The sequence below is a fragment of the Pelmatolapia mariae genome, linkage group LG6 (assembly GCF_036321145.2).
Source record: "Pelmatolapia mariae isolate MD_Pm_ZW linkage group LG6, Pm_UMD_F_2, whole genome shotgun sequence".
Lineage (NCBI taxonomy): Eukaryota > Metazoa > Chordata > Actinopteri > Cichliformes > Cichlidae > Pelmatolapia > Pelmatolapia mariae.
In genome coordinates, this window is record NC_086232.1 from 32,268,118 (window position 1) to 32,292,309 (window position 24,192).

At 38.4% G+C, this 24,192-nt stretch overlaps 1 protein-coding gene across 3 annotated transcripts in view; it reads left to right on the forward strand.

Annotated features, from left to right (window-relative positions):
• The window catches only part of pnpla6 (patatin-like phospholipase domain containing 6), a 31,560-nt gene extending 8,090 nt beyond the window's left edge, over positions 1-23,470 (forward strand). Inside the window, exons 6-36 of one of the 3 annotated variants that reach the window (XM_063476602.1) lie at positions 101-192; positions 314-454; positions 966-1,125; positions 1,553-1,633; positions 2,060-2,188; positions 2,399-2,479; positions 2,924-3,059; positions 4,727-4,795; positions 5,272-5,372; positions 5,722-5,901; positions 6,383-6,460; positions 6,642-6,847; positions 7,934-8,065; positions 8,226-8,349; positions 8,581-8,694; positions 8,784-8,859; positions 9,374-9,523; positions 9,680-9,743; positions 10,038-10,206; positions 11,324-11,506; positions 11,888-12,006; positions 12,275-12,431; positions 12,555-12,671; positions 12,782-12,851; positions 15,799-15,915; positions 19,455-19,603; positions 19,964-20,116; positions 20,639-20,755; positions 20,883-20,970; positions 21,253-21,398; positions 21,747-23,470. In XM_063476602.1, coding sequence (XP_063332672.1) covers positions 101-192; positions 314-454; positions 966-1,125; positions 1,553-1,633; positions 2,060-2,188; positions 2,399-2,479; positions 2,924-3,059; positions 4,727-4,795; positions 5,272-5,372; positions 5,722-5,901; positions 6,383-6,460; positions 6,642-6,847; positions 7,934-8,065; positions 8,226-8,349; positions 8,581-8,694; positions 8,784-8,859; positions 9,374-9,523; positions 9,680-9,743; positions 10,038-10,206; positions 11,324-11,506; positions 11,888-12,006; positions 12,275-12,431; positions 12,555-12,671; positions 12,782-12,851; positions 15,799-15,915; positions 19,455-19,603; positions 19,964-20,116; positions 20,639-20,755; positions 20,883-20,970; positions 21,253-21,398; positions 21,747-21,821 — 3,774 coding nt within the window. In that variant the 3' untranslated portion in view covers positions 21,822-23,470. Of the gene's footprint in view, positions 1-100; positions 193-313; positions 455-965; positions 1,126-1,552; positions 1,634-2,059; positions 2,189-2,398; positions 2,480-2,923; positions 3,060-4,726; positions 4,796-5,271; positions 5,373-5,721; positions 5,902-6,382; positions 6,461-6,641; positions 6,848-7,933; positions 8,066-8,225; positions 8,350-8,580; positions 8,695-8,783; positions 8,860-9,373; positions 9,524-9,679; positions 9,744-10,037; positions 10,207-11,323; positions 11,507-11,887; positions 12,007-12,274; positions 12,432-12,554; positions 12,672-12,781; positions 12,852-15,798; positions 15,916-17,607; positions 17,725-19,454; positions 19,604-19,963; positions 20,117-20,638; positions 20,756-20,882; positions 20,971-21,252; positions 21,399-21,746 lie in introns of all 3 variants that reach the window. The other 2 variants (XM_063476601.1, XM_063476603.1) reach the window with 2 other exon arrangements.
• Positions 23,471-24,192: the final 722 nt, after the last annotated feature.

Here is a 24,192-nt window from a genome sequence, read left to right on the forward strand (position 1 = left end):
ACACACAGAAACACGTCATTCTTGTTGCGTTTCAGTGTATAGTACATAAAAAAAAAAAAAAAGGGCAGAGTAATATTTAAACAAAACTATGTTTTATCAGGTCTCCCAGTCTACCTCGTCCCTTGTGGGTACATCCTCTTCTTCACGGCCACGCCTAAAGAAGAAGCAGAAGATGCTCAACATTGCCAAAAAGTACATCTGAATGCTAACTTTCACCAAGCATACACTATTTTGACTGTACTAACATTCTTTATGTAGCAGCTGCTTTCCTCTTATTTCCTGCTTATTATCTTCCTGCATGTGACTTGTGTAGGATCCTGCGCTTTAAGAAGGAGGTTCCCACCCTTCAGGCTAAGGAGCCCCCTCCCTCAGTGCTGGAGGCAGACCTCACTGAATTTGATGTGGCCAATTCCCACCTCCCCTCTGAGGTGCTCTACATGCTTAAAAATGTCCGGTAGGTTTAATGTCTGTGTGATTGTGTTCTGTAGTCCAGACTACATAGATCCAGGTGCTTGGTCCTCCCTAAACACAGTTTTGCTGGAGGTTTCTTCCTGTTAAAGGGGAGCTTTTCCTTCCCACTGTCACAAAGTACTTGCTCATAGGGGGTTGCTTAATTTGATTTGTTGGGGTTTTCTCCAGAATACTATAGGATCTCTACTTTACTATAAAAAGCCCCTTGAGGCAACTGTTGTTGTGCCTGCTGTTATTGAACCATCAACTGATAAATTCTCATGTCATATACTGTATTATAATATTTAATTCACCTTTGCATATTTTTTTAACTCTATGCAAAGTGCTTTGTAACTTGCTTTGATAAACACTGCATCACTGAAGGCATTGATAATATATAGATCCAAAACTAAACAGAAAGACCACTTTAATTGTCCTTTGTACAAACCAAGTACAACTGTTTGCAATGAGTGTAACTCCTAATCCCCAAGCTTCCCTTTTGTCCTTTCATCCAGGGTGCTGGGTCACTTTGAGAAGCCACTCTTCTTGGAGTTGTGCAAACACATGGTGTTTTTGCAGTTCCAACAAGGGGAGTATGTCTTCAGGCCAGGCCAGCCCGACAGCAGCATCTATGTTGTTCAGGATGGAAAACTAGAATTGTGCCTTACTGGAACGGTATGCAGGCTCTGTGTCCCTTTAATCATGTTCACCTCTGAATTTTATGCAATAAACTGTTGTTTTTAATTATGACCGTAGTTCAATGTATGTTTTGTAAGTTTGCACAAAGACTTTGTGCAAACTTATGCAAGCAGCAAAGTGGCTTACCAAGGTGCTTACCCACAAGAACACTGGCTTTACAAAATTTGTAGCTAATCATGTCTCCTTTAGCCAGTGTTAGTGTTTGGATATATTTACCAAGTTTTAAGTCCTGAGGGAGATGTTAGTGCAGGCTTTATCTATATTGATACTTGATTGTGTACATCTATATGTATATTGATTGTGTGAATCTTTATGTACACACTCAAGTTGAACTTGAGTATAAGTTCTTAGAAAACAACTCGATTGTTTACATAGATATGAACGCGTTACTCCTGTCTTCCAGGATGGCAAAGAAAATGTGGTGAAAGAGGTTTACCCAGGAGACAGTGTGCATAGCCTCCTGAGCATTCTGGATGTCATCACAGTAGGTCACCCCCACTTCTTACCTCACATAAAGGCTTCGTGCCACACCTACATATACAGGCCCTGCCAGTTCTCATAACAGTCATTTACACAGCGCTAAATAAGATAACATGACTTTGTGTCATTGTGTTGGCCCACACCTACATACTACAGCACATTCACCTGCTGACTCACTTAACCTTTTCTCACTGAGATGACACAACACTCTTAATTAATTATTTGGTTGAAACCCAGCATTCATTTTTTTTCTTTTTTCTTTTTCATTCATTTCTTAATCTGTGTTAATTGAAATTAAGTAATTTTTTTTGGGTCATTACATATAAAAAAACAAACAAACTGCTAATTAGAAACATGCCACCTGTAGAGCTTCTGTAAGTACAGGTAGACTGAGAAAATGTAAAGTATTCTTTTGGATATTTGTGTGCAGGGCCACCAGAAGCCTTATAGAACAGTGTCAGCACGGGCTGCAGAGGTTTCCACTGTTCTCCGTTTGCCTGTAGAAGCCTTCCTGTCTATATTTGAGAAATATCCCGAGAGTCTAGTGCGAGTAGTACAGGTGAGTTGTAATAAAGTTGATTATTCCTCAGTGTTTTTGTGGAGTTTTTTGCCCAATATTTATTCTTTGTTTCACTTTGTAGATGTGCTTAAAATTAGAGTCTTATTTATGGATTTGTTTTCCACACACTGTATTTCTGGCTCGACGTCTGTAAACTAATTGTTTTCCTTTCATGCTTGAAATGACTAGCTTTCTGTTCTGCCATTTCAGATTATCATGGTTCGTCTCCAAAGAGTAACAGTGCTAGCCCTGCACAACTATCTGGGGCTGACCAATGAGCTCTTCAGTCATGTGAGTTCATCTTATCAAGACACCAGGTTGAAAGAAAGTCTTAAACTGATTAATTGCCTTAAAAAAAAACTAACCCCCCCCCCCCCAATTATATTCATCAAAGAGTTCAGAATGGTGTTAGTCCTGAGATCAAATGTAAGCCAATATAAATATTTAGGACGAGGAGTAATGTGTGTTTGCCCATTCAAATGCTTTTAAATGGTCCACAGAATTACTGTAATATGATATTTATCACTCAACCAGTAAAGTTACCAGTAACATAGAGTCGCAAGTGCTGTAACCCTTGTGACGTGGACCTCATAGTCCTCATACACATCCTGCTGTTATCATGATTTCAGTGCCTAAATACTAATACCATGCTGTACTTTCCACCTTGTGAACACACACTCAAATGAACCGTCTACCTCACTCTCATCCATACACTACTTATACTTGTTTTTACAGGAAATGCATCCCTCACGTCTGCCACCGCAGTCACCCCACCCTACTCGCACCAGTCCTGTACGCCATGGCAAACGCTTTGGCAGCCTGACGGTACCTGAGGAGCACCGAGAAGCAGCTGTTAAAGGTGAAACTCCAGGTAGGGTGTCAGCATACAGATTAAGTAACTCCCAGTGTTAGAGAAGCTGAATCTTAGTTGAGGTGTACAGAGTTGCTTTAAAGCTTCATATGCAGGGTTCGTATGGGTGGCTGAAATCCTTGAAAATTCATAAATTTTAATATTGTCTTTTTAAGGTTCGAAAAGTGCTTGAATTTTAGATGTGGTGCTTAAACGTGCTTGAAACTGTATTTCATTCACCAAAAATAACGATCTGACCGAATAGTTTTCTTATCAGATAGAGAAATAAAATGAGTCGCAAAGTGTAAAAGCAAAATTTCCCTGCCTGGGCTGCCTCGCACCTCTGCATGTCAGTCTGTTTCAATGTGTGACCCCGCCTCTCCCCCGAACAGTTGGAAGTCTTATATGTTGAATTGAACTGAGTATGTCATCTGTTCAAAGCCTCTCCCAGTCAGAGCTGTTCTCCATGCCGGTATTACTGTACATGATGTTATAAGCACAAACACTTATGACTTTAACAATAATACAGACAGCAATGTAGTCAAACATCTCACAGTTAGTTTTACTGGGAATTAACTTTAACCTGTCAGGCACCGAGGGGTTTTCTGAGCTTCCTGCTCGAAAATGAAATGACCAAAATAAATGGAGTATTTCTCTGCAATTACAAACTCTGTGTAAACAGTCTTGGTATCAAAATAAAGCTAACACTTGTAAGGTGTCATCAGAGGTGTAAATATTACTGCAGATGTTACTATGTAAAAGTTAATGTGACTCAAACATAGAAAAATTGGTCTCCAAAAGTTGATTCTGTTCATCTGGATTGGGGAAACCTGCAGTCAGCTGAGACTGAAGAAGTCACTTGGATGAGTGACGAAACGTTTCTCCCACAAAACGCTACGTCCAGATGAACAGAATCAACTTTTGGAGATTTACTTTCCTGGATGATTGAGAATGCATCAAGACATAGAAAAATTGGATTTTTTTATTTCCCTCACCTAAATTAGTAATTTAGTATTTAGTGACACTACTCATGTCGGCACTTATATTTCTCGTGTTATAACTGATTAAACTTGATCTCCTCCCTTTTGGCCCCATTTTTCTGGGTGTGGGTGTTTTTAAAAAAACAAACATCTGTCTCTTATTTTTGTGTCACATAGGAAAGAAGCATCAATATCTGATGAGAAGACTTATTAATTTGGCCTTGCTGTGTATTATTGTGGTGTTTGGTGCAGTTTTCTTGTTTTGTAGAGTTCTTGTTTTTTTCAAGTGGAGGTGAATATCTCCAACAAGTTGATTTGTTCACATTTGCACATCTTAATTTTTAAGAGAAATGTGTTTTTTGAGTTTGTAAACCAGATGCATATAAGGCAACCATTTCTTTTTTTCAGTATTTTTGTGTGGTGCATTTTTCTCTGTTTTAACTAAAGGGGAACAAAGGACATTTAAGTCGATCTAAGATGATTTGTTTACATTTTTACATGGTCTTACTGAGGTGATGCAAAGTGAAACATACATTGTTTTTTTTGGCTATGTGCTGGAAAAGCTTCAAAACGGACCTTGAAAGTGCTTAAAGTGCTTGAATTTGACCCTGAAAAATGCGTATGAACCCTGCATATGTCTTCTCCGGTGCTATTTTTGCTTTGGGGTGACTTAGAAATGTTTTAAATTGTATTTATTTTTCACAACAGGAGAACAAGGGAAGGATGGAACAGTGCCAACTCTTAGCAGGACAATCTCAATGCCTGTAGACATTGCTGGTGAGGGATCTTTCTCTTGTTCTGACAGATTATGTTGTCTTACTGTTCTTTAGTTTTGTTGATAGTCAGACACTTTCTTCCAGTGCAGTGTGATATTTTAAACATGTTTTAATGTAGAATGATTACTGAGAAGCCAGCAGAGAATGGGTAGCTGAAGTGTTATACTGATACCACAAACTGTTCAGCTCATCCATCTACAATATGCTATGTACACCTAATGTATACTGGTCATATTAAAAAGTTTGCCTATTGCCCACTTTAACATATATGACCAGTTGTTAATGTTACTGTTTTAGAAACGCTTGTATTTGTAAGAAATGTATTTTAACAGTGCAGGTAAATAAGCAGGCAAAACCTTTAAAAAAATGACAATATATTTTGCCTTTTGCTTGCACCATCACATTTTCGTTTGTTCTTTTTAAACATAGATCAACCTAAGAATAATAAAACCACTTAAATGTTGACCTTTTAAACAGGTGTACAGAAAAGTCTAAGATCAGACTTTGACATGGCGTATGAAAGAGGACGGATTTCTGTCTCGGCAGAGGAAAGCAACACTCCACCCACTTATACTCGGGTCAGTACACTGCAGACTGTCATTACAAAAATGAGAAAAGTATTAAACCCTCCTTATATGTATACATTACATTGGTTAATTACTTAAAGAAAACAGAAGTATTTCAGAATGGAGAATATTATAGGCCACAGTTTCTGAATAACAAAGATGTAATTTAGTATATGATTCATAAGCCAAAAATATTTAAAGATAAGCTAAATATAAGATATTTGAGAAAGTGTGGAAAAAGAGTAGTGCTGTATCTCTCTGATAATGTTTTTTTAGAATTAGAATTCCTGATTTAACAGCAGGAACACCTATTATAAATTGGCAAAGTATGCATTTTACATTATCTATTACATTATTACAGTCCATATCACAGGAACAGCGTGAGAGGAAGGTGACAGTAGATGAAGTTCCTTCAGGAATCTATCTGTATCCAGAGGAAGAGCCAGTTGTGGACAATATTTTTACACCTGTGTCAAATCGATCCAGTGCCGCTCTCTTTGAAGAAGGTCAGAAGGAGGTCCTAAAGCTTATGAGGATTGAGGTTCGTTTTACTTTTTTTTGATTGTTCAAGGATAGTATTTTGCTGTTGTTCTATGCCGGGTTAAACTCCTACAGGCTGTGATCATAATACGACGAACAATTTGTTTTGACAAATAATGCAAGCAAATAAGTTTCCATATGATTGACTGTTGCTTTAGAAAAAGAAAAAGTTACTGAGTCTGTGGTGACAAAAAATAAACGCAAGAGTTCAGTGGTGCTTTAGGGGGTTGTGTAATTCATTTGATGCAATCTGTGCCTTTGTGCAGGTGTTGCTACATTTAAACTTTCCAAATAAATTTGTGTAACTAGATCAAAGTGTGAGTGAAGAAATAAATTATTGCCTGCAGCACGATCTTCCTCCAAGGCTCCACAAAGTGGAGTAAAAGCATTTCATCCACTGTCTTTTTCCACTTAGCTTTATCGTTTGTCACTGCTCAATACATTTTTGACTTTTGCTTTGCTTTCTACCTTTTGTTATGCAGGACGCATCTCTGTTAAACAGCAGAGTGACTCTGCACCATGCAAAAGCAGGAGCTGTGTTAGCAAGACAGGGAGACCAGGTATTTTACACATTGTGAAACCCTATGACCTTTTGAAAACTTACAAATTACTCTTTTAATTGTATTAATAAAGCAGAAATAATTGGATGTAATAAAGAAAGAAAGTACATTACTGCAACAGTAAAAGTTATTTTTGTATTTGTATTTCTTTTTTCCCTCCCTCCTATTTTCACTTCAAAAGGACGTGAGTTTGCACTTTGTCCTGTCTGGTTGTCTGCACGTCTACCAGCGGATGATCGGCAAGCAGGAGGATGTCTGTCTGTTTGTCACCCATCCGGGAGAGATGGTGGGCCAGCTTGCTGTACTCACTGGAGAACCCCTTATATTTACCATCAAGGCTGTGCGAGACTGTACTTATTTGAAGATCTCAAAGTCTGAATTCTATGAGTGAGTCCTGCGGCTTAGTGTGGATAAACTTTTAAGTGCAAGAGATGCAAATAACTTTAGGTCACTTTCCCTTATATTTAAGGTTATTATAAATTAAATTTAAAAAAATAAATTAACCTCCTAAGACCCAAACTCTTTCATGGCATGCATTTTTAATTTCTCTTTGCTATTTGGCTTTTTAGTGTTCGATAGAAGACTATTAAGTCACAATTGAGTAATAATATGCAAAACTCTTTATTTGGTGTCTGAACACAGCAGCAAAACACAAAAGCAAAATGAGAAACAACAATTGTGCCTCTTTGAGCAATACGGCCCATTTGAAAGAGGAAAATTTAGTATTGTGGTCTAGACAACCCAAAATGTGATGTCCCCATATGTAGATGCCAGGTCCCAGGAGGTTAACTTAAAAACTACATTTTTGAAAAAATTGAAACCATCTGAAACAAATAAAAACTAATTAAAATACAATAGAAATGTGGGAGAAATACCCTTAGTTTTAGCATCTGTTAATTTTATAAAATTTGTTATCACAACTTGCCGATGAGGCACTGGTGGACATGTTAATTGAGAATTTGAATGTGATTCACCTGCTTTCAAAAACGCCTGCGTTTTTTCTTCTTCTTTTTCTTTTTTTTTAAATTATTATAATACATGTGCTGATTTTCCTAAATTTTGCCTCTAACATTTGCGCTCCATACAATAATAATTAAAAACACTAAAACAACTGAAACTAATAAACAGTAAACTAAAACTAAACATTTTCAAACAGTAAAAACTAGACTGAAATGAGCAAACCCACTCTGGAAGCTAACTGAAGCTAAATTGAGTTAAAAACAAAAACAAACATGCATACACATTTACACAAAGCTTGTATCACCTGAATAAATAAGAAAAAGCCAGCTTGTGAAATTCATACATACATCCAGAGAATATGAAAGCTTAAAATATAAAAAAAGTAAACTTTTAGTATTCTTTTCTAAAGTAATCTCCCAGTTTTGAGTTATCTCTCTCTACTTTTGACCATATTCCAGTGTGAATTATTCAGTATTTGTTCTCACTCTTTCTGTTATATGCTTCCCCCTGCAGGATCATGAGGGAGCAGCCCAGCGTGGTGCTGAGTGCAGCCCACACGGTTGCAATCCGGATGTCTCCTTTTGTCAGGCAGATGGACTTTGCCATTGATTGGATGGCTGTAGAAGCTGGCAGAGCCCTCTACAGGTACTCTGCTCTCATCTTTACTTAGACAAAGAAATGAAAACAATCTTTGCATCTATGTGAAAACAATACTTGGTCATCCTGTTACATTTCTTATTATTCAGTCATAATTATAATGGTAAATGTAAAATATGCTTTTTTCCTGTAATCTACACATCAACAGACAGGATGACAAGTCAGACTGCACCTACATTGTTCTGAATGGACGTCTGCGTTCAGTCATCCGCAAGGCGAATGGCAAGAAAGAACTGGTGGGGGAATATGGTAGAGGAGAACTCATTGGAGTGGTGAGAACAAGGCATTTTTGTCTCGTCCTACCCATGTGTGAATAGATACTAGTTAGTAAAATAAGCTCAAAACTATTAAGTTAAAAACAGCTGTGGTCCTGAGCTAGGATTGGGACTAGAGCAGTGTGCTGCATTTTTCCACATCTGGAAAATTTCGATAAGATTTCTTCTCATTTCTTTTTTTTTTTTAAGTTTTAAGTGAGGGACTAATCCAATCTAACTATGTATCAGGTGGAGGCGCTGACCAAACAGCCAAGAGCCACAACGGTCCATGCTGTGAGAGACACTGAGCTGGTTAAACTGCCCGAGGGAACCCTTAACAACATCAAGCGACGATATCCACAGGTCTGTGACTTTGTCCTTGAAGTACTATTAAATGGCTATGTACTGTAATAACACAGTTTCTTTTCAATTTTCTCTACTGTTGTGTTTAGGTGGTGACAAGGTTGATCCACTTGTTGGGTCAGAAGATTCTGGGAAATCTGCAGCAGGGTCGTGGGCCATTCTCTGGTAAGTCCAGTAAATTGAGCAGAGGAAAAAAAAAAAAGATCAGGCGACCAGATTTAATGAAATGAGCATGCGCTAATGAGCAAGGTTGAGAACTAATGCAGAACCACATGAGACCATTATTCACTTTATTCAAAAATTAAATGGTATTCTAAATATTGCAGATGTTGCCGAGAAACACACATATATATATACTACTGTTATTATTGCACGTTATCCCTGGGACATGTGGCTGCACATACAGATTTAGTTTGTCATACTAGTTTGATTAGTGTGGCTAAAGTTAGCAGTGTTATATTCTTTTCAGGGTAACGCCCCCATGCCTATGCAGGATGGCGTTATGCGTCATGTAGTTGAATGCTAATTTATCTTGACATAGTCTAGTTCATTTTGTAGATTCAAGTATTGACTAGTGAGGGCAGTAACACACACATGCGTGCTTCCTCACCAGCCAGCTGTGCTTTTACAGCCTTCAGTTTCTCATTCACTCCATTTGTTCACTGTTTTAATCTTTTAGGTTCAGCCCTCAGTCTTCCCAGTATGACAACAAGTGCTGATGTCACCAACCCAGCAAGCAACCTCTCCACTGTCGCAGTGCTGCCTGTTTGTGATGAAGTGCCAATCAATGCATTCAACCTAGAGCTCAGCCATGCACTTAGTGCCATTGGTAAACCCACACATTTCAATTTTGTTCGTAAAAATCCTTTTTTTAGTGGGATTGCTTGACTTCTGTGTAGCTGTGTCTTTAAATTAAAGCAGGTCGACAAACAAATGCACAAGTTCTTTACTTTTTTGTGATATACAATTTGTTTGACTCTTGTAGGACCTACATTACTTTTAACCAGTGACATAATTAGAGAACGTCTGGGTGCTTCGGCTTTGGACAGGTCAGTCTGATAATCAAAGAATCTTGTCTTTATCACAAACCCTGTTTTCTTGTTGCTTGGGCTTTACTTGAAGCTATGCATTTAGCTTGTGTGTTATTTTTTCCTTACTTGTTTAGATGTTACTGAGTTTTGTATTTTTGTAGAGACAGGCATTGCAAATAAGTCCTATAAATGCTGTAGGCGTGGTTCGTGTTGCATACCTATAATGTATTAAAATGTAAACAAATTACCTCTGCTACATTTCATACCTCCAAGTCGTTGTCTGTGTCTCTGCTTTTCTTCTCTATCCATCAGTATCCATGAGTATCGTCTCTCTGGCTGGCTGGCCCAGCAGGAGGACATCAATCGGATTGTCCTCTACCAGACAGACAACAGCATGACCCCATGGACACAGCGCTGCATCCGACAGGCTGACTGCATCCTCATTGTTGGTCTTGGGGACCAGGAACCTACACTAGGAGAAGTATGTGTGTGTGGGTAAAGAGATGGGAAGAAAAGAAATCTAATGGCTAGGGATGGGTATTGATAAGATTTTCACGATTCCGATTCTTTATCGATTCTCTTGTCGATTCTTATTTTTAAAAAAGGAGAACACTAAGGTCGTTTAGCTTAGAACTTTTATATCTTCTCTTTGAACAAGATAGAAATTTAGGAGTAACATGGCCTTACAAACCCAACAGTGACATCTTAAGAGATCCAGCCTACGGCTCTTCAATGGGGTGTCACGGGGTCCCCAGGAAAAAAAATTGTAAATGTAAAATAATAAAATAAATATTCTTCTGTAGCAATAACAAAGTATAACATAAATTATTCTGTAGCAATTACACAAGAATATCCAGTAATGTCCCTGCCTACAATTAAACACATTCACTTACTGAAAATCGGGGGCATCTGCTGTGGCAAATGGGTGCAAACGTTTGACCACAAACTTAGTCACTGCTCGGTGACATTCGTCTATCCGGGCCTGAAAGGAGACGCTACCGGTAGACTGCAGTGAGAACTGCCAGCATCTGAGCCAGCCAGACTCTGTCTCTCTCATCATGGTCACCTAAATGCAGCGCACAGTAATGGCAGGTTTTGTAATAAGGCAGATCGCGCTAACATAATATGCACTGTTAGTTGATTATTTACCTGCCGCATTAACGGGAGAGGACGTGCGAACGTTACTGCTGCTGCTGGGTTGAGATTCACGAGTCCGGGGCGGAATTAAAAACACGACATTCATTTAAGGTCATCGCGTGTTTTGTGAGCAAATGCTTTTGCATATTTGTAGTGTTTCCTCCCTTAAATGAAATATCTACTTTGCAAGTTGCCCTGTTGTCATCCGTTCTCGTAAAGTATAGCCAAACTTTTGAGCGTTTGAGCCGCTTAGGCGCCATGTTTCCTGCCAGGTAAATGACGCTCTGCAACGTGGCGACGTCATTCGGGGCGACTGGAATCGATAAGGGAATCATTTGAAAAAATGGCAAACAATTCCAAGGAATTGAAACAGTGGGAACCGGTTCTCAACAAGAACCGGGTTTCGATACCCATCCCTACTAATGGCAACAGATAACTTTAACTGTCTCGTCTTCCTTCAGTTGGAGCAGATGCTGGAAAACACAGCAGTGCGAGCTTTGAAACAGTTGGTCCTTTTGCACAGAGAAGATGGACCTGGACCTTCCAGGACAGTCGAGTGGCTCAACATGCGCAGCTGGTGCTCAGGGCATCTTCACCTCAAGTGTCCCCGGAGGGTCTTCTCCAGACGAGGTCCCAGCAAACTGGTACAGAGTCAATTTTTTATAGGATTTTTAGATGCTTTCAGTTTATTTACATTTAGGGGTGGACAGAATACCAGAGATATCACTACCATATTTTCTAGAAGGTACAATATTCTAGGAGAGTATAAAAGCCATATTTTGAATATTGAGTATGCTCGATTGATATTGACTACAGTCCACATGGGTTTGAGCCTCACATTTTAACAGTAAACAATACACAGTTCTCTGCTTTTTGCTAATTAGGGCACATGCACACACATTACCCTTTCACATCTGCAGCTTTTCACATTGTTAAATATATATTTTGATAATGTTGTTACACAAATTAAAATGTAACCCCTGTATTTAATTTTTTGTGTGTTTTTTCTTCCTATGCTTGTGCAGAGGGAGGTGTATGAGAAGGTATTTGAGAAAACGGCAGACAGACATAGTGACTTCTCTCGGCTGGCCCGAGTCCTCACCGGAAACAGCATTGCTCTCGTGCTTGGAGGTGGTGGTGCTAGGTGAGCAAAGTCGATGAGACTTTCTGCACTGATAAAGTTCACAAAAGTTCAGCAGTGCTAAACAAATGTGCAGTTAATGTCTGTGTGGTAATGTATGGAAGGATTTCTAATGTGGAAACACTATGCTGTGCCTGTATACAGAGTACAGCAGCATTAGGAAAATGTGTCTGTCTTTTAGTCTAAAAGCCATTTCAAATACTGATGTTGTAAATGTACTCGGCATCGTGCGTACTTGCTCATTTTCAGACAAATTGTCTCCCTCTTACAGAGGCTGCTCTCATGTGGGTGTAATTAAAGCTATGGAGGAAGCAGGGATTCCTATTGACATAGTGGGTGGGACCTCAATTGGCTCTTTCATCGGTGCCCTTTATGCAGAAGAAAGGAGTGCTGTTAGAACAAAACAGAGAGCAAGAGAGTGGTCTAAGGTAGAGTACACACATCTAGGACTATCAATGCAATCATTTTTTGGGTCATATCTGATGACGATTTAGTTTTTCACAAAAATCTGACAAACATCTACTAATTTCCTGCAATTCTTTGTTTAACAGGCAATGAATTCGGTGTTTAAAACAGTTCTGGATCTTACCTATCCCATCACCTCCATGTTCTCTGGCTCTGCCTTTAACACCAGCATCTATAAAGTGTTTCAGGACAAGCAAATAGAGGTGGGACTGTGGTACAAAATGTTTTTTTTCCCCATTGCAACAACCTTGCCATAAGACAAGAGGGTTTTGTTTTTTTCTATCATTAACTTTGAAATAAAATGTTTTCCCAGGACCTGTGGCTGCCGTACTTCAACGTCACCACTGACATCACGGCCTCAGCTATGCGTGTTCATCAGGATGGTAAGTGAGCGCTGTTCTAACCGCTGGGGTTGTTACCCCTGTAGCATTTTATTAGCTTAAAATTTAGTCGAGATTACTACAGTACGTTTGTATTTCACATTATGTTTACATGGAGTACATTTACTAAGATTTAAGAATAGTTCACATTCATGCATACATGTAAGTGGAAATGAACAGTTGCTTCTTTTTAAATTTAACCCAACTTAATCCATTTTTACTGCCCTGAATGACAGAAAACTAATGTGTGAAATTGGTTTCATATGTAATTAAATGGTTGCAGCAGTCAGTCAGAAATAATATGGTACAGTGATCAAAGCTCTTATCTAAGTGAATATACTGGCATGTTGTTCTACTCAGGCAAGTGTCATGAGGTACTAAAGGGATTATAATGTCTCGTATTCTCTAGATGGCAAGTCTGTAAATGTTGTACGTTTAGGCTTAAGCTGATGCCACAAACAAGCATTTAGCTGGCTAATGCATTATGAGAGTGGCAGGATTGCATGTTCTCAGAAGTCTCAAAAGTAAGGTTGGAGGTGGGTGTACGCCAAACTAAACTGAACTGGTGTGTTTGCAATCTCCACATAGACAAATACTAATATGGTGGATATATGTGTAGGTGGCAAATTGTATATTTGATTCATCCCTGTGAGCCACTTCTTCTTTTGAACTGTAAATTATGCAAAACTACTAGAATAGCATCCAAGGCGTGCATCTGGAAATGGGCAAAACAGAGGCCCGCTTTTACTGTGTCCACTACCCGTGGGAGGATACTTAAAGTTATTCTGAAAGCAGGTTTAAGTTCCTCATATCAAAAATATATGAGACTGGGAGAAATACTAGATTGGATAATTAAAAATGTTTAAATATGTGATTACAATGCAGTTATCAAAGGTACATGTAGCCTTTCATTTGCAAACCCATTTATTTGTTCCTACAAAAAGCATGCCAGTTTCAACCTTGTTTGGAGTATGCCTCCATTAAAGTGTTAGGAAAGAGATTTTGCTAAGTATGTACAAAAGAAAGGACGTATGTTTTTATGCTTGTGTGTGTATTTGCTGAGATGTGTGTTCTTTTTGACTTGCTTAAAAATGCACCATCACTAACAATAGCCAAAATGGATCTCTGCAATCTAAAACGACTGTGGAAAAAAACAACCCTCAAATCCAGTTTACCATTTTCTGTGTAATGCTCATTTCTAATATTCAGTCTTGTACATTAAATGAAGTTATTGTAGTCTTTGATGTAAAATCAGTGTTTTGAATTATTAACTGGCTGATTGCTGGATTTGAGGAGTTCATAAGCTTTCAGGTCTCAGTCCTGCAGCTAAGCACGCTGAATGCTTATGTTTGCATCTTGGCATGTGGATGAACTAACTGCTAGAGCTACGCCTTCTTACTTGGTTTCATTGTTGCCATCTTTTGCCTCTTATCATGTGTCTACTTAAATTTCATTCTCTCTCGCTCTCTCTTTTCTTTTCTATATCTGGATTTTCCTCTCTTACTATTGCCATGTGCTAATATTAAAAAAAAAAACAAAAAAAAAGCTGTAGGTTTTTCATTGTTTAGTGTCCATCCATCCCGAATTCACCTTAAAAAAAAAGGTGTGTGTGTGTGTGTATATATATATATATATATATATATATATATATATATATATATATATATATATATATATATATATATATATATATATATATATATATATATATATATATATATATATAAAAAACTTTATGTCTGCTCTTTCTGAGCACGGAGAGACATTACAGATGCTAATTTATAGTTTACAACAAAGACAAAATAACCTGTGTAGTCACTCACCTCAGAATACTGAATCTTCTCCTATGTCAACATGTAGGATCCAGAACACTTTACCTTACCATTTACCTCATTGCCTTTTAGTGGTTTCCATCCCATGTTGCATCCATCACTCCTTTATCTCCATTCTGTGCTTTCTCTAGTTTTGAGTTTTTTTTTGGTTTGCTTTTTTCCAGCATTTCTAGCTTGGTGCTATTGTTTGAGTCACTGAAAGGAAATAATAACTGTCATTTTGATGGTTGTTGTAAGGCAGAGAGTTTGAATTACTTACTTTGGTTTTTATCCAGTGAGGAACACAGCCAAGGCACAAATTTAAGAATAATATGAAGCTAAATAGAAATTGCAAATCTTTTACAGAAAATTTACCTAGTATTTTTTTCCCTTTTTATATTTTTTAGAAGCTTTAGTTGGAGGCCTAAGACTCTCTGTCTGTCTCTCTTTCCTTGTTTCTGTCTGTTCATCTCATGTCTCTTACAGTTATCCCTTGTCGTCTTGTCTTTATTGCACCTTGCTGGATGAACCAGTCATCTAACAGTGCTAATACTATTTCTCTGACATGCTTAATGAACACATCAGATAGCATCACTGTTCTTTATTTTCTTTTCAAATTTGTACTCTGATTCTTTGTTCTTTCTCTTTCATTTTCTTTCATTTACATCACCATTGGCTTTTAATATTTATCCTAAAAATAAACTGTTCATGTCAGATCATATTCTGTTCCTTGAATTAAATTTTACTTCACAAATATTTTGATATCCTGTTAGTATTCTGAACAAAGCTCTGAGCTAACCTCTTTTCCCTCAAATAGTTACATTTAAAAGGTTATAGAGTACTCCTGCAGTTTAGCTCTCTATATAAAAGTTGGATCATATTTTCTTAAAATCACAGGCATATAAAAGTAATTTTGATGAGATTATACTCCCTTTTCTCTTTTTAGCTACTTGCGGCTACTTACAGTTTGCTCACTATCTTGCAAGCATTTCTTTCTCCATGTTCCTCGCTCTCTCTCTCTCTCTCTCTATTCTTCTCCTTTCTTTTACTGTCTTTCACATTTCTTTTACCCCATCTGTGATGTGGAGTCTGGCCCATATTTGATGTGTTGCTCCTTCTCCATCTCCATTTCCTGACAGGTTGTGTCTGGCGCTATGTTAGAGCCAGCGCCTCCTACACCCCCTATTTACCTCCCCTGTGCGACCCCAAGGATGGCCACTTGCTTGTGGATGGTTGCTATGTTAACAATGTCCCAGGTCAGATTTTAAACACCCGCTCACCAAAACCTCCCCCCTCCCGCCTCCATCCCCAAATCGACAATCAACCACCCGGCTACCCTCCTCTTCTTTCGTCTCCCTCCCAAGTTCTCAATGTAACTAACCCCACCTTGACTTGGTGGATATTGGGAGCCCATGGTTTGGAAGGAAAGACTACATCCTACATATATCTAAGCCCAGAGTGCATTATACTGTCTCTCCCATTGACTTTGTTATTCACACAGAGAACATGTTTTATCCATTTAGCTTAGTGTCACCTAAAAAAAAAAACCACGAAACCCACTGAACTCCACTGTGTTTATTCAATCTCAGGATTTCTCCATGCATGTTCGGATATCTGTCGGTCATAGAGAGCTGCATGATCATCAGGCTTCATCTGAACACATCTATTTGCTAAACTCACACTTCTCTTATGACATTAAGGTTGAGGCATGTCTTCATGCACCACTGTACTTGGCTTTTTTTTTCTTTCTTCTTTGTCATTTTCAATTGAAGTCAACCTCAATTTAGATGTTGGCAGATTTATTAGCTCGAGATCAAGCATAGAGAACAGACAGTATTCAGTGTTGAACTGACGAGATGGTGAAGGGCTGCAATCTACATGAGATGTTGACATCACATGTAAATCACTGTGTGTTCCAATTCACCTAAATGTGTATGTCAAATGGACTGAAATGCAATTTGATTCCCTGCTTCTATTTTATTTCAGTCATCTCTGCCTACAGGAGCATGTTCAATCCCTCCTATCCAGCTGTTGTCCTCTCCCCTGGCTTTGCTTGCTTTTTTATGCATGCCAGTATGTTAGTTAAAGCCATCCCATCTATATATCTTTCATAAATATATAATGATGGCAAATATCATTATTATTATTATTAGAAAATATGTGTTCTGGATCCTGCTGTTGCACATTGCACCTCCTATACACAGTCAACGAAGCCCTTAAAATGACAAACAATCAACAGGGATGAAAATCTGCAGGTGGTGTTTTTTCTGAAGTCACATTTCAGTAATGCAATTCTGTTCAAGCATTCACATATTCTCTATGCATAGTAGCACCCCTCACTTTTCTCTGTGGTGCTCCTTATCCTTCCAACCCATGCAGCACTTTGTCTGCTCCTGCCCTCTGCTGACACTGAGCTGTACTGCAGGACAGAGTAGGCTGGTTGCTTCCCTGTAATATTCACTGTGAAAAATCTCCAAACATTGTCACATCAACATCTACTACTGCTCCGTCCCTACACACAATTGGCAATAGGAGTAAAATTGGATTCTACTGCTTTGGTTTATTCATTAACGTTGCAATACGTCTGTAGATTTTGAGGAACTTATAAAGGAGGATCATATGCAGTGAAGCACTGTTTTTGGGACATAGTTTGGAGATGAAACAACCTTGATTCTCTGTGATGGTTGCCATTTACTTTTTTACCTTTTGCACAAGCCACACAGGATCTATGTGCAAGGTAATGAGGTTTGCAGTGGTTTACAGCAGAGTTTAAAGGTAGGCAGAACGACAGTCCTAGCCTTTGCAGGGATCGACTACCTTCTTTTGTCTGACCTCGCTCTGGTGTTTGGATTGCGGTCTGTGTCGACACTAATCTGAAACGTATAGCAAACATTATTGAGATGTTATCCCCCCCTTCCTCCTCCCTCCTTCCCTCCTTGGTGTGCCAGGCTCACTGTGGCGCTATGTACGGGCGAGCATGACCCTCTCAGGGTACCTGCCGCCTCTCTGCGACCCCAAAGATGGCAACTTGCTAATGGATGGTGGCTACATCAACAACCTGCCAGGCAAGTATAGGTGGTAACCCCCTGCTCCCCACCTCACCCCACCCCGAACCAATCCAGTCCTTAATTTCTATCCAACTCCTGTCTCCCAGAGGAGGGGGAAGGTGGAATGGTGATGGGGGATGCTTTGAATGGTGGTTTTTAGGTTAGCAATATTGAGAGGTTGTGTTTTTAAGTAAGTGGATGAATGCTTAATGTTAATGGAGGAAGGTCCTGTGGTATTGCTGAGCTTTCCCCATCTGAATATTAAGCCGGTTCAAATTTATATAATAAGAAAATTCAAATCAGTGGACTGAACTGAAAAGCCCAAATTAAAACAAACTATACTTTAGATCAATCGCTGAAGTAACCTGGTTTGCCAGATGGGGGAAGATACAACATTTAAAGTTTATTTAAATTTTATATAAAGACAAGGCTTTTTCTACAACTAGGAAATATTGCATTAAACAGTGGGGATGTATTTGTATGTGAAGCAGCCTGGTGTCAGATAGGGATAGAATTAAAAATGTTGGAGAGAAGTTTCTAGTAAATATACATTTGAAGAAAAGGAAACAAATCCTCTTCTGACATCAAAACCGCCATGCATAAGACGCCAGTCTGCTCTGAGATTACATTCTGATTCTTCTCATGTTGAAACTGTACTTATTTTGTATGATTGGCAATAATTTTAATTGGCTTGCAGCAAAATTGTAATTGGTATTATAATCATACAAGTGTTCCACACATTTTCAAAATTAACTACTTCAGGCAAGTTTACATTAAAACAAACCAAAAAAAGCTGCCTGTTGAGGTTTCTGTTTAAGCTGTAAGAATAAAACGTAAGTTTCGTTTGTTTGTTTTTTTAACACGTGCTTTCAACAAGAGGAAAAATCAGTGGTGTGTGTTCAGACTCAGGGGAACAGCTTTTTTTGTCTGCAGACTAGTAAATGGATGATCATTGCTTAAAAGCAACTGCACAGAGCCAAAGGTACATATTCCTGAAATGTTTGTGTGATGAAAAACACAATTGAGATGCATACTACTTGGAGTTTTCATTTTGATGTGGCGGTGAAAATTCCCCTGAGTCTGGGCTGATGTATTTATAATAAAAAAATATTCTCTGTACTGAAGAAACAGAACCATATTTCACAGAGACTGGCCTATTGCAGTTTTCTGCTCTGCATTTAAATCATTTCTCATTGTGTCCCAGCTGATGCTTTGTGAAATATGGTGCTGCCTGGGCCTAAAAGATTGATCCAGTGGAAGGGAACTTTGTCAAGTTAACATCCTGCGTTTGTGTTTGTTTCACTCTGCCTTCTGTGTAGCTGCTTTTAAAGTTGTTCTTGGGATGCTGGATCAGTGTTTCAGGCTTGTGGGTTGTCTTCCACAGACTCAACACCACAAAAATGCCTACTATTGCAAAGCTCCTTTTAATAAGGGGATAAAAAAGGCCCTGCGCTATTTGGCCAGGAAATATGTATAGTTTACATATATACATATCATTTAATTGGCTGTAAATTCTCTAAAGTGAGCTTAAAACTTTTATGTCTTAAAAGTTTTGTTTTTGTGGTGTACGTCTGTTAGAACACAGTGCCTCTAAAAATGAAGGTTTCTGGAGGCAAACCTGAAACAAACTTATTAACACCGTATTTATTATCTTATCATCCCTGCTGCTGGATTTTGTGACGCTATGGTTGTTCGTCTGCGTGATTGTGTGCTTGTGTGTGAAAAAACTGGTGTTAAACGTCTAACAGCGGACATTGCAAGGAACACGGGTGCCAGAACAGTCATTGCCATCGACGTGGGTAGTCAAGATGAGACTGACTTGTGTAACTATGGCGATTGCCTGTCGGGCTGGTGGTTGCTGTGGAAACGGATCAATCCCTGGGCAGAGAAAGTAAAGGTACTGGATGCAGGAGTTTTCCTGGCTTAGATTGGGCTAACATAAATGTCTTTTGTAACTGTTGCAATGCAGAGTCCAACAATTGTTGGAGTCCAACAATACTGGTTACAAATGTTTCTATTTGGCTCGAGCTAAAACTTTCTTAGAGGGTGCCAAAATTTTTCTATGAAAACTTCTTACTTTCTGGGAAAAAGCCCTTTATGGGTTGGCAGTATGAGGCAGTGGTACCTTTTGAGTCCATCTGATCAATGTGTAGCATATCCAATTCTGCTATGGGATCAGCAGATTCATCTTTATTTATTTATTGTGAAATCTGGTAGTGTGTTGTCTGAATAAGATCTATGATACTCCCTTCTGTAGGTGCCGGACATGGCAGAGATCCAGTCACGGTTGGCCTATGTGTCGTGCGTGCGACAGTTAGAAGTGGTTAAGAAGAGTGCCTACTGTGAGTACATTAGACCACCCATTGACCGCTTCAAGACCATGGACTTTGGCAAGTTTGATGAGATCTATGTGAGTTACTTACCCAGTATGGGGTTTTTAATTGCACAAAAATACAGTTTATTTGTGTGAACCTGAAATAAGGCTACTTCCTAAATATGTGTAATCTCTTTGAAGGGTGAGAATCTAAAAAACAAGTACAGTTGTGTAAACCCCTAATCTCATATTATGGATCAGCTTTAAAATTCGTGTGTCTATCATCTGATTGTTGGGCAAAAACGGGAGAAGTACCACTTTGTTTTCCAGCATAAACAGAAACCAATGTGGCCTTCTTTGAAAATGGAATCGACAGCTAATTTTTTAAATATTTCTTTAAGTAAAGCTACAAGTTTTAGATAGTTTTTCTTATATTGCAACATACTATCACAGCTTTAATTAGTCAAGTCTCGGTTTAACATCCCATAGTGCAAATAATAAATGTTGATTATTACTCTAAATACACCACAGGATCCATCAGTGTTTCAGTCTGAATTTAAATCAGTTGCTCTGTTTCTAAACACTTACAGCTTTCATTTGAACTACTGTGTATTTCAGGATGTGGGCTATCAGCACGGCAAGTTAGTGTTCACTGGCTGGGCTCGGGGTGACATCATCGAGAACATGCTGAAGGACCATCGTTCAGCCGACTACAATGACAGCAAGAGAACAGATGTGAGAAGGGCACATACGCACACTTAAACTATTAATCCTATCTTACATGGCTGCTGTAACTCGTGTCTTTAAAAGTTGAACCTGCAAGTTCCATATGTAATACTAATAATAACATGTTGTCCATCAGTCCTACACGTGTCCAGGAGCTGACTTCACTGATCTTGCAGAGATTGTATCGAGGATAGAGCCAGTCCAAACCTACCTTGCTGCAGAAGGTAAATAATTACTAATTCATTATTGTCTAGAAAGAGTTGCTCTTGATGTTTTGTTGGAATATATTTTCCTTCTGATTTAGAATAGTAAAGACAGAGCTTACAGCATTCTCCTTTGTGACCACGTACAATTCAATAAGTGTAATAAATAAGGAATTGTATCCTTGTCTCTTTTCTTGAATATATTAGGGAGTATTTCTGATATTTTATGAGTGCCACCTTAAATGGATGGGTCAGTCTCAATAAATTCTTTCTATAATATCTGCTCTAAATCTTTCTGATCAGCGGAGGAGTCGGACTGTCTGACAGAGTATGAGGAAGATGGAATGGACACGGTAAGAGAGGAAGAAGGGGAGGAAGAGGAGGATGAAGCAGAGTACCCTGAAGACCACTCTCCTGGGGAGTGGGGACAGAATGGAGTTTTTCAGACGGTAACACTACAGTTTTGATTCTCTGAGCTCCAGCAACCATTCTTTGTTCCAATGAAACGATAATATTTTACCCTATTGGATGAAAAGCTCTCCAGAAAATCTTCAGACCCTTAAAATGCTTTAATGTTTATTACGCTCCACATTACAAATAATATAAAAAAACATACAGTCACCATACGCTTTATTATGTAAAACATGCTAGTACCAAGGTTCGGGAAACCTTCCTCAGACATTTTATATGTTTGATATCTTGTGTCCAAGATGAGATTTTGTCAGGCGAGAAACGGAGGATCTCTTGGCATTAGATTTAAGTTGCACCAAATGGTTAAAACACTGTCTTCTCTACAGGATGAGGAGAAATCTGTGAGGCAACGTCGGAAACTTGCCAGTGACTCCAACACCTCTGAAGTCTCAGACTGCTGACAGTCGGCCACGAAGGAGTAGGAGGATAAGACAGGATAAGGGTCCATAAATTTTCAGTGTTAGAGATGTGGGCGTCACACTCAGCCCTTGCATCTACTAAAAACTCACAAAGTTTTCTTTCTGGAGCATAGCCACTTATTGTCTAAACTGCTGAATCTTCTTTGCATCAAGTGACTTTCTCCTGATTTATGCGGTTTAAGAACAGGCTTTAAAAGTTTACCCCACCCAGAATCTGTCTCTTCAGACACGTCAACTTTACCGTAATTCCAACCATAACAAAAACTGAGACTCTAAACTTGCATTTCAGCAACTGAAATCACCTGCATGTTCCTTCTGTTTCTCTAAATCTTTATGTACATCTTTAATGTCATTGTGTCATTGATGATCTGACATACATAGTCCTCAGTTCTCATGTGTGCTTGTTCAGATGAGTGTGTGTGGGTTACCTGTGTGTTGGAATGACTGGTTCTGATGTGTAAAGCTGAGAATTGTTGAAATAGTAACTGGGCACTAAAAAGAAAAGTAAGGAGCATAGACAGAGCTGTAATTACTAATAATGTAATTATGTTAAGATTATCCTAGATACCATGTAGAAAGTCAGTTAGGGAATGCTACAGGAAGAATGGCAAATTGTTATCACCAAAGTGGAGTGGTTGAATGAGCAGAAATATTTGTGAATTAATGCAGTGGACGGGTTTCAAAAATAAATTATTGAGATAAAGCTGGGTGGATGGGGAGCAACATGGAATATGGAGTGTGCGGTGAAAGTTAGGGATGAATGTGAATGGACGACATTTTGTCTGCGTGCTAAAAATTTGCCATTTGAGTTGTTTTGTTTGAGATGATACCAGATAAAGATGATGCCTTTTCTACCAGAGTTCAACACACTCAGAATGAGCATGACTGTGGAGCGATCATTTGACTGACACTAAACAACAAACAAGTTTGCGTCTGCCTATGCTTACGCAAGGTCACACGCACAGTACTCAGGGTTCCTGCGTATGACTTGACATTTATGCCAATAGTGTCCTCTGGCGATAACAAGGTGTACATAGGAGTGCATTGCAAATTTTGGAGTAATGATAATCTCCAAAACGAGCCAACATTATCTATAAAACCCTGAAAAAAATATCAACAGACTGTATGTGGATAATACGCAGAAATCCCGAGTAATCCTAAACCTCTAATGCACAGAAGTTCACCTAATATAATATTTAATTCATATGGACCTCTTGTAGAAACTGTAACAAGATTATATTAAAATACACACAATGTTCATATTAATATATGTATATGAGGTGAGAATTTGTAAGTTGATGCTTTGCTGCAAACCAAGGGAACTTACACTGAAAAAAAGGGGGGTTTGTTCTTGTAACATCAGTTCAGTTATTATGGACAGTTGCCAGACTTGTTTTCTTTTATTTATACATGTTAACTAATTCATTTTTAAACTCGAAGACAGGATCGTATGTTGTTTTAATGAACTTGGCTTGAGCTCTTTGCACTGAAACTTTTGAGTTTATTCCTTTTCTCTGAAGATGGTTGTTTTAACGATTGCCCTGAAACTTGAGATGCCAAGGGAATCTAAGGTATAAAAAGAGGTTAATATTTAATATGCATATTGAAAAATAAATATAATATGCATCCAATTATGTGTGACCTGTATTGTTTTATCTATCAAACTGTTTTTATGAGATTTTGTTTTTATGAGAGGAGCATTTCATGATAAAACTGGCAGATCTATAGTATCCTATTGTTTAAAGAACTTTTTTTTTAAGTGAGTAAATAATAATTAAAAAAAGTTGATCAGACAAAAAAGGACAAATATAAGTCAATGACAGTGGCATCAACAAAGTCACAGGTCAAGATTAGTTGAAGGCAGTCTTGCTCTAGAACACATGCAGGTAAGTTTCTTCCCTGCAGTTCACTTTTTATTTGTTTGCTTGTTTTGTTAAAAATTTGACAAACTTTGGAGACTTTAAATTCGTCAAAGTTTTGAGTAAAATTTGGATATGTAAGAGTCAAGAGTAGGGAGCAAGAGATGATAGCAGCATGAAACTACTGACGACAATCAGTGTTTTTTGGCTTTTCTGTGTTGAAAACTAAGGAAAGTTAACAACCTGTTGATAAGTCCATGAAGCTATAAACTCATTGAATCTACTTAAAATACTACCAGTTATAGCTTCTTAGCTTAGTAGAATCTAAGGATATTTACCACTTTGTGCAAGTGCCATGGTACAAATAAAAACTAAATTCTGAAAATGTTCATAAATTTAGAAGCTTATTGTTGCAAAAATCTGCAGTTCAAAAAAAGCGCCCCTCCGACAGCCAAACCCATCTGTTCTCTGATTGGATTGTTACATTTGTGATT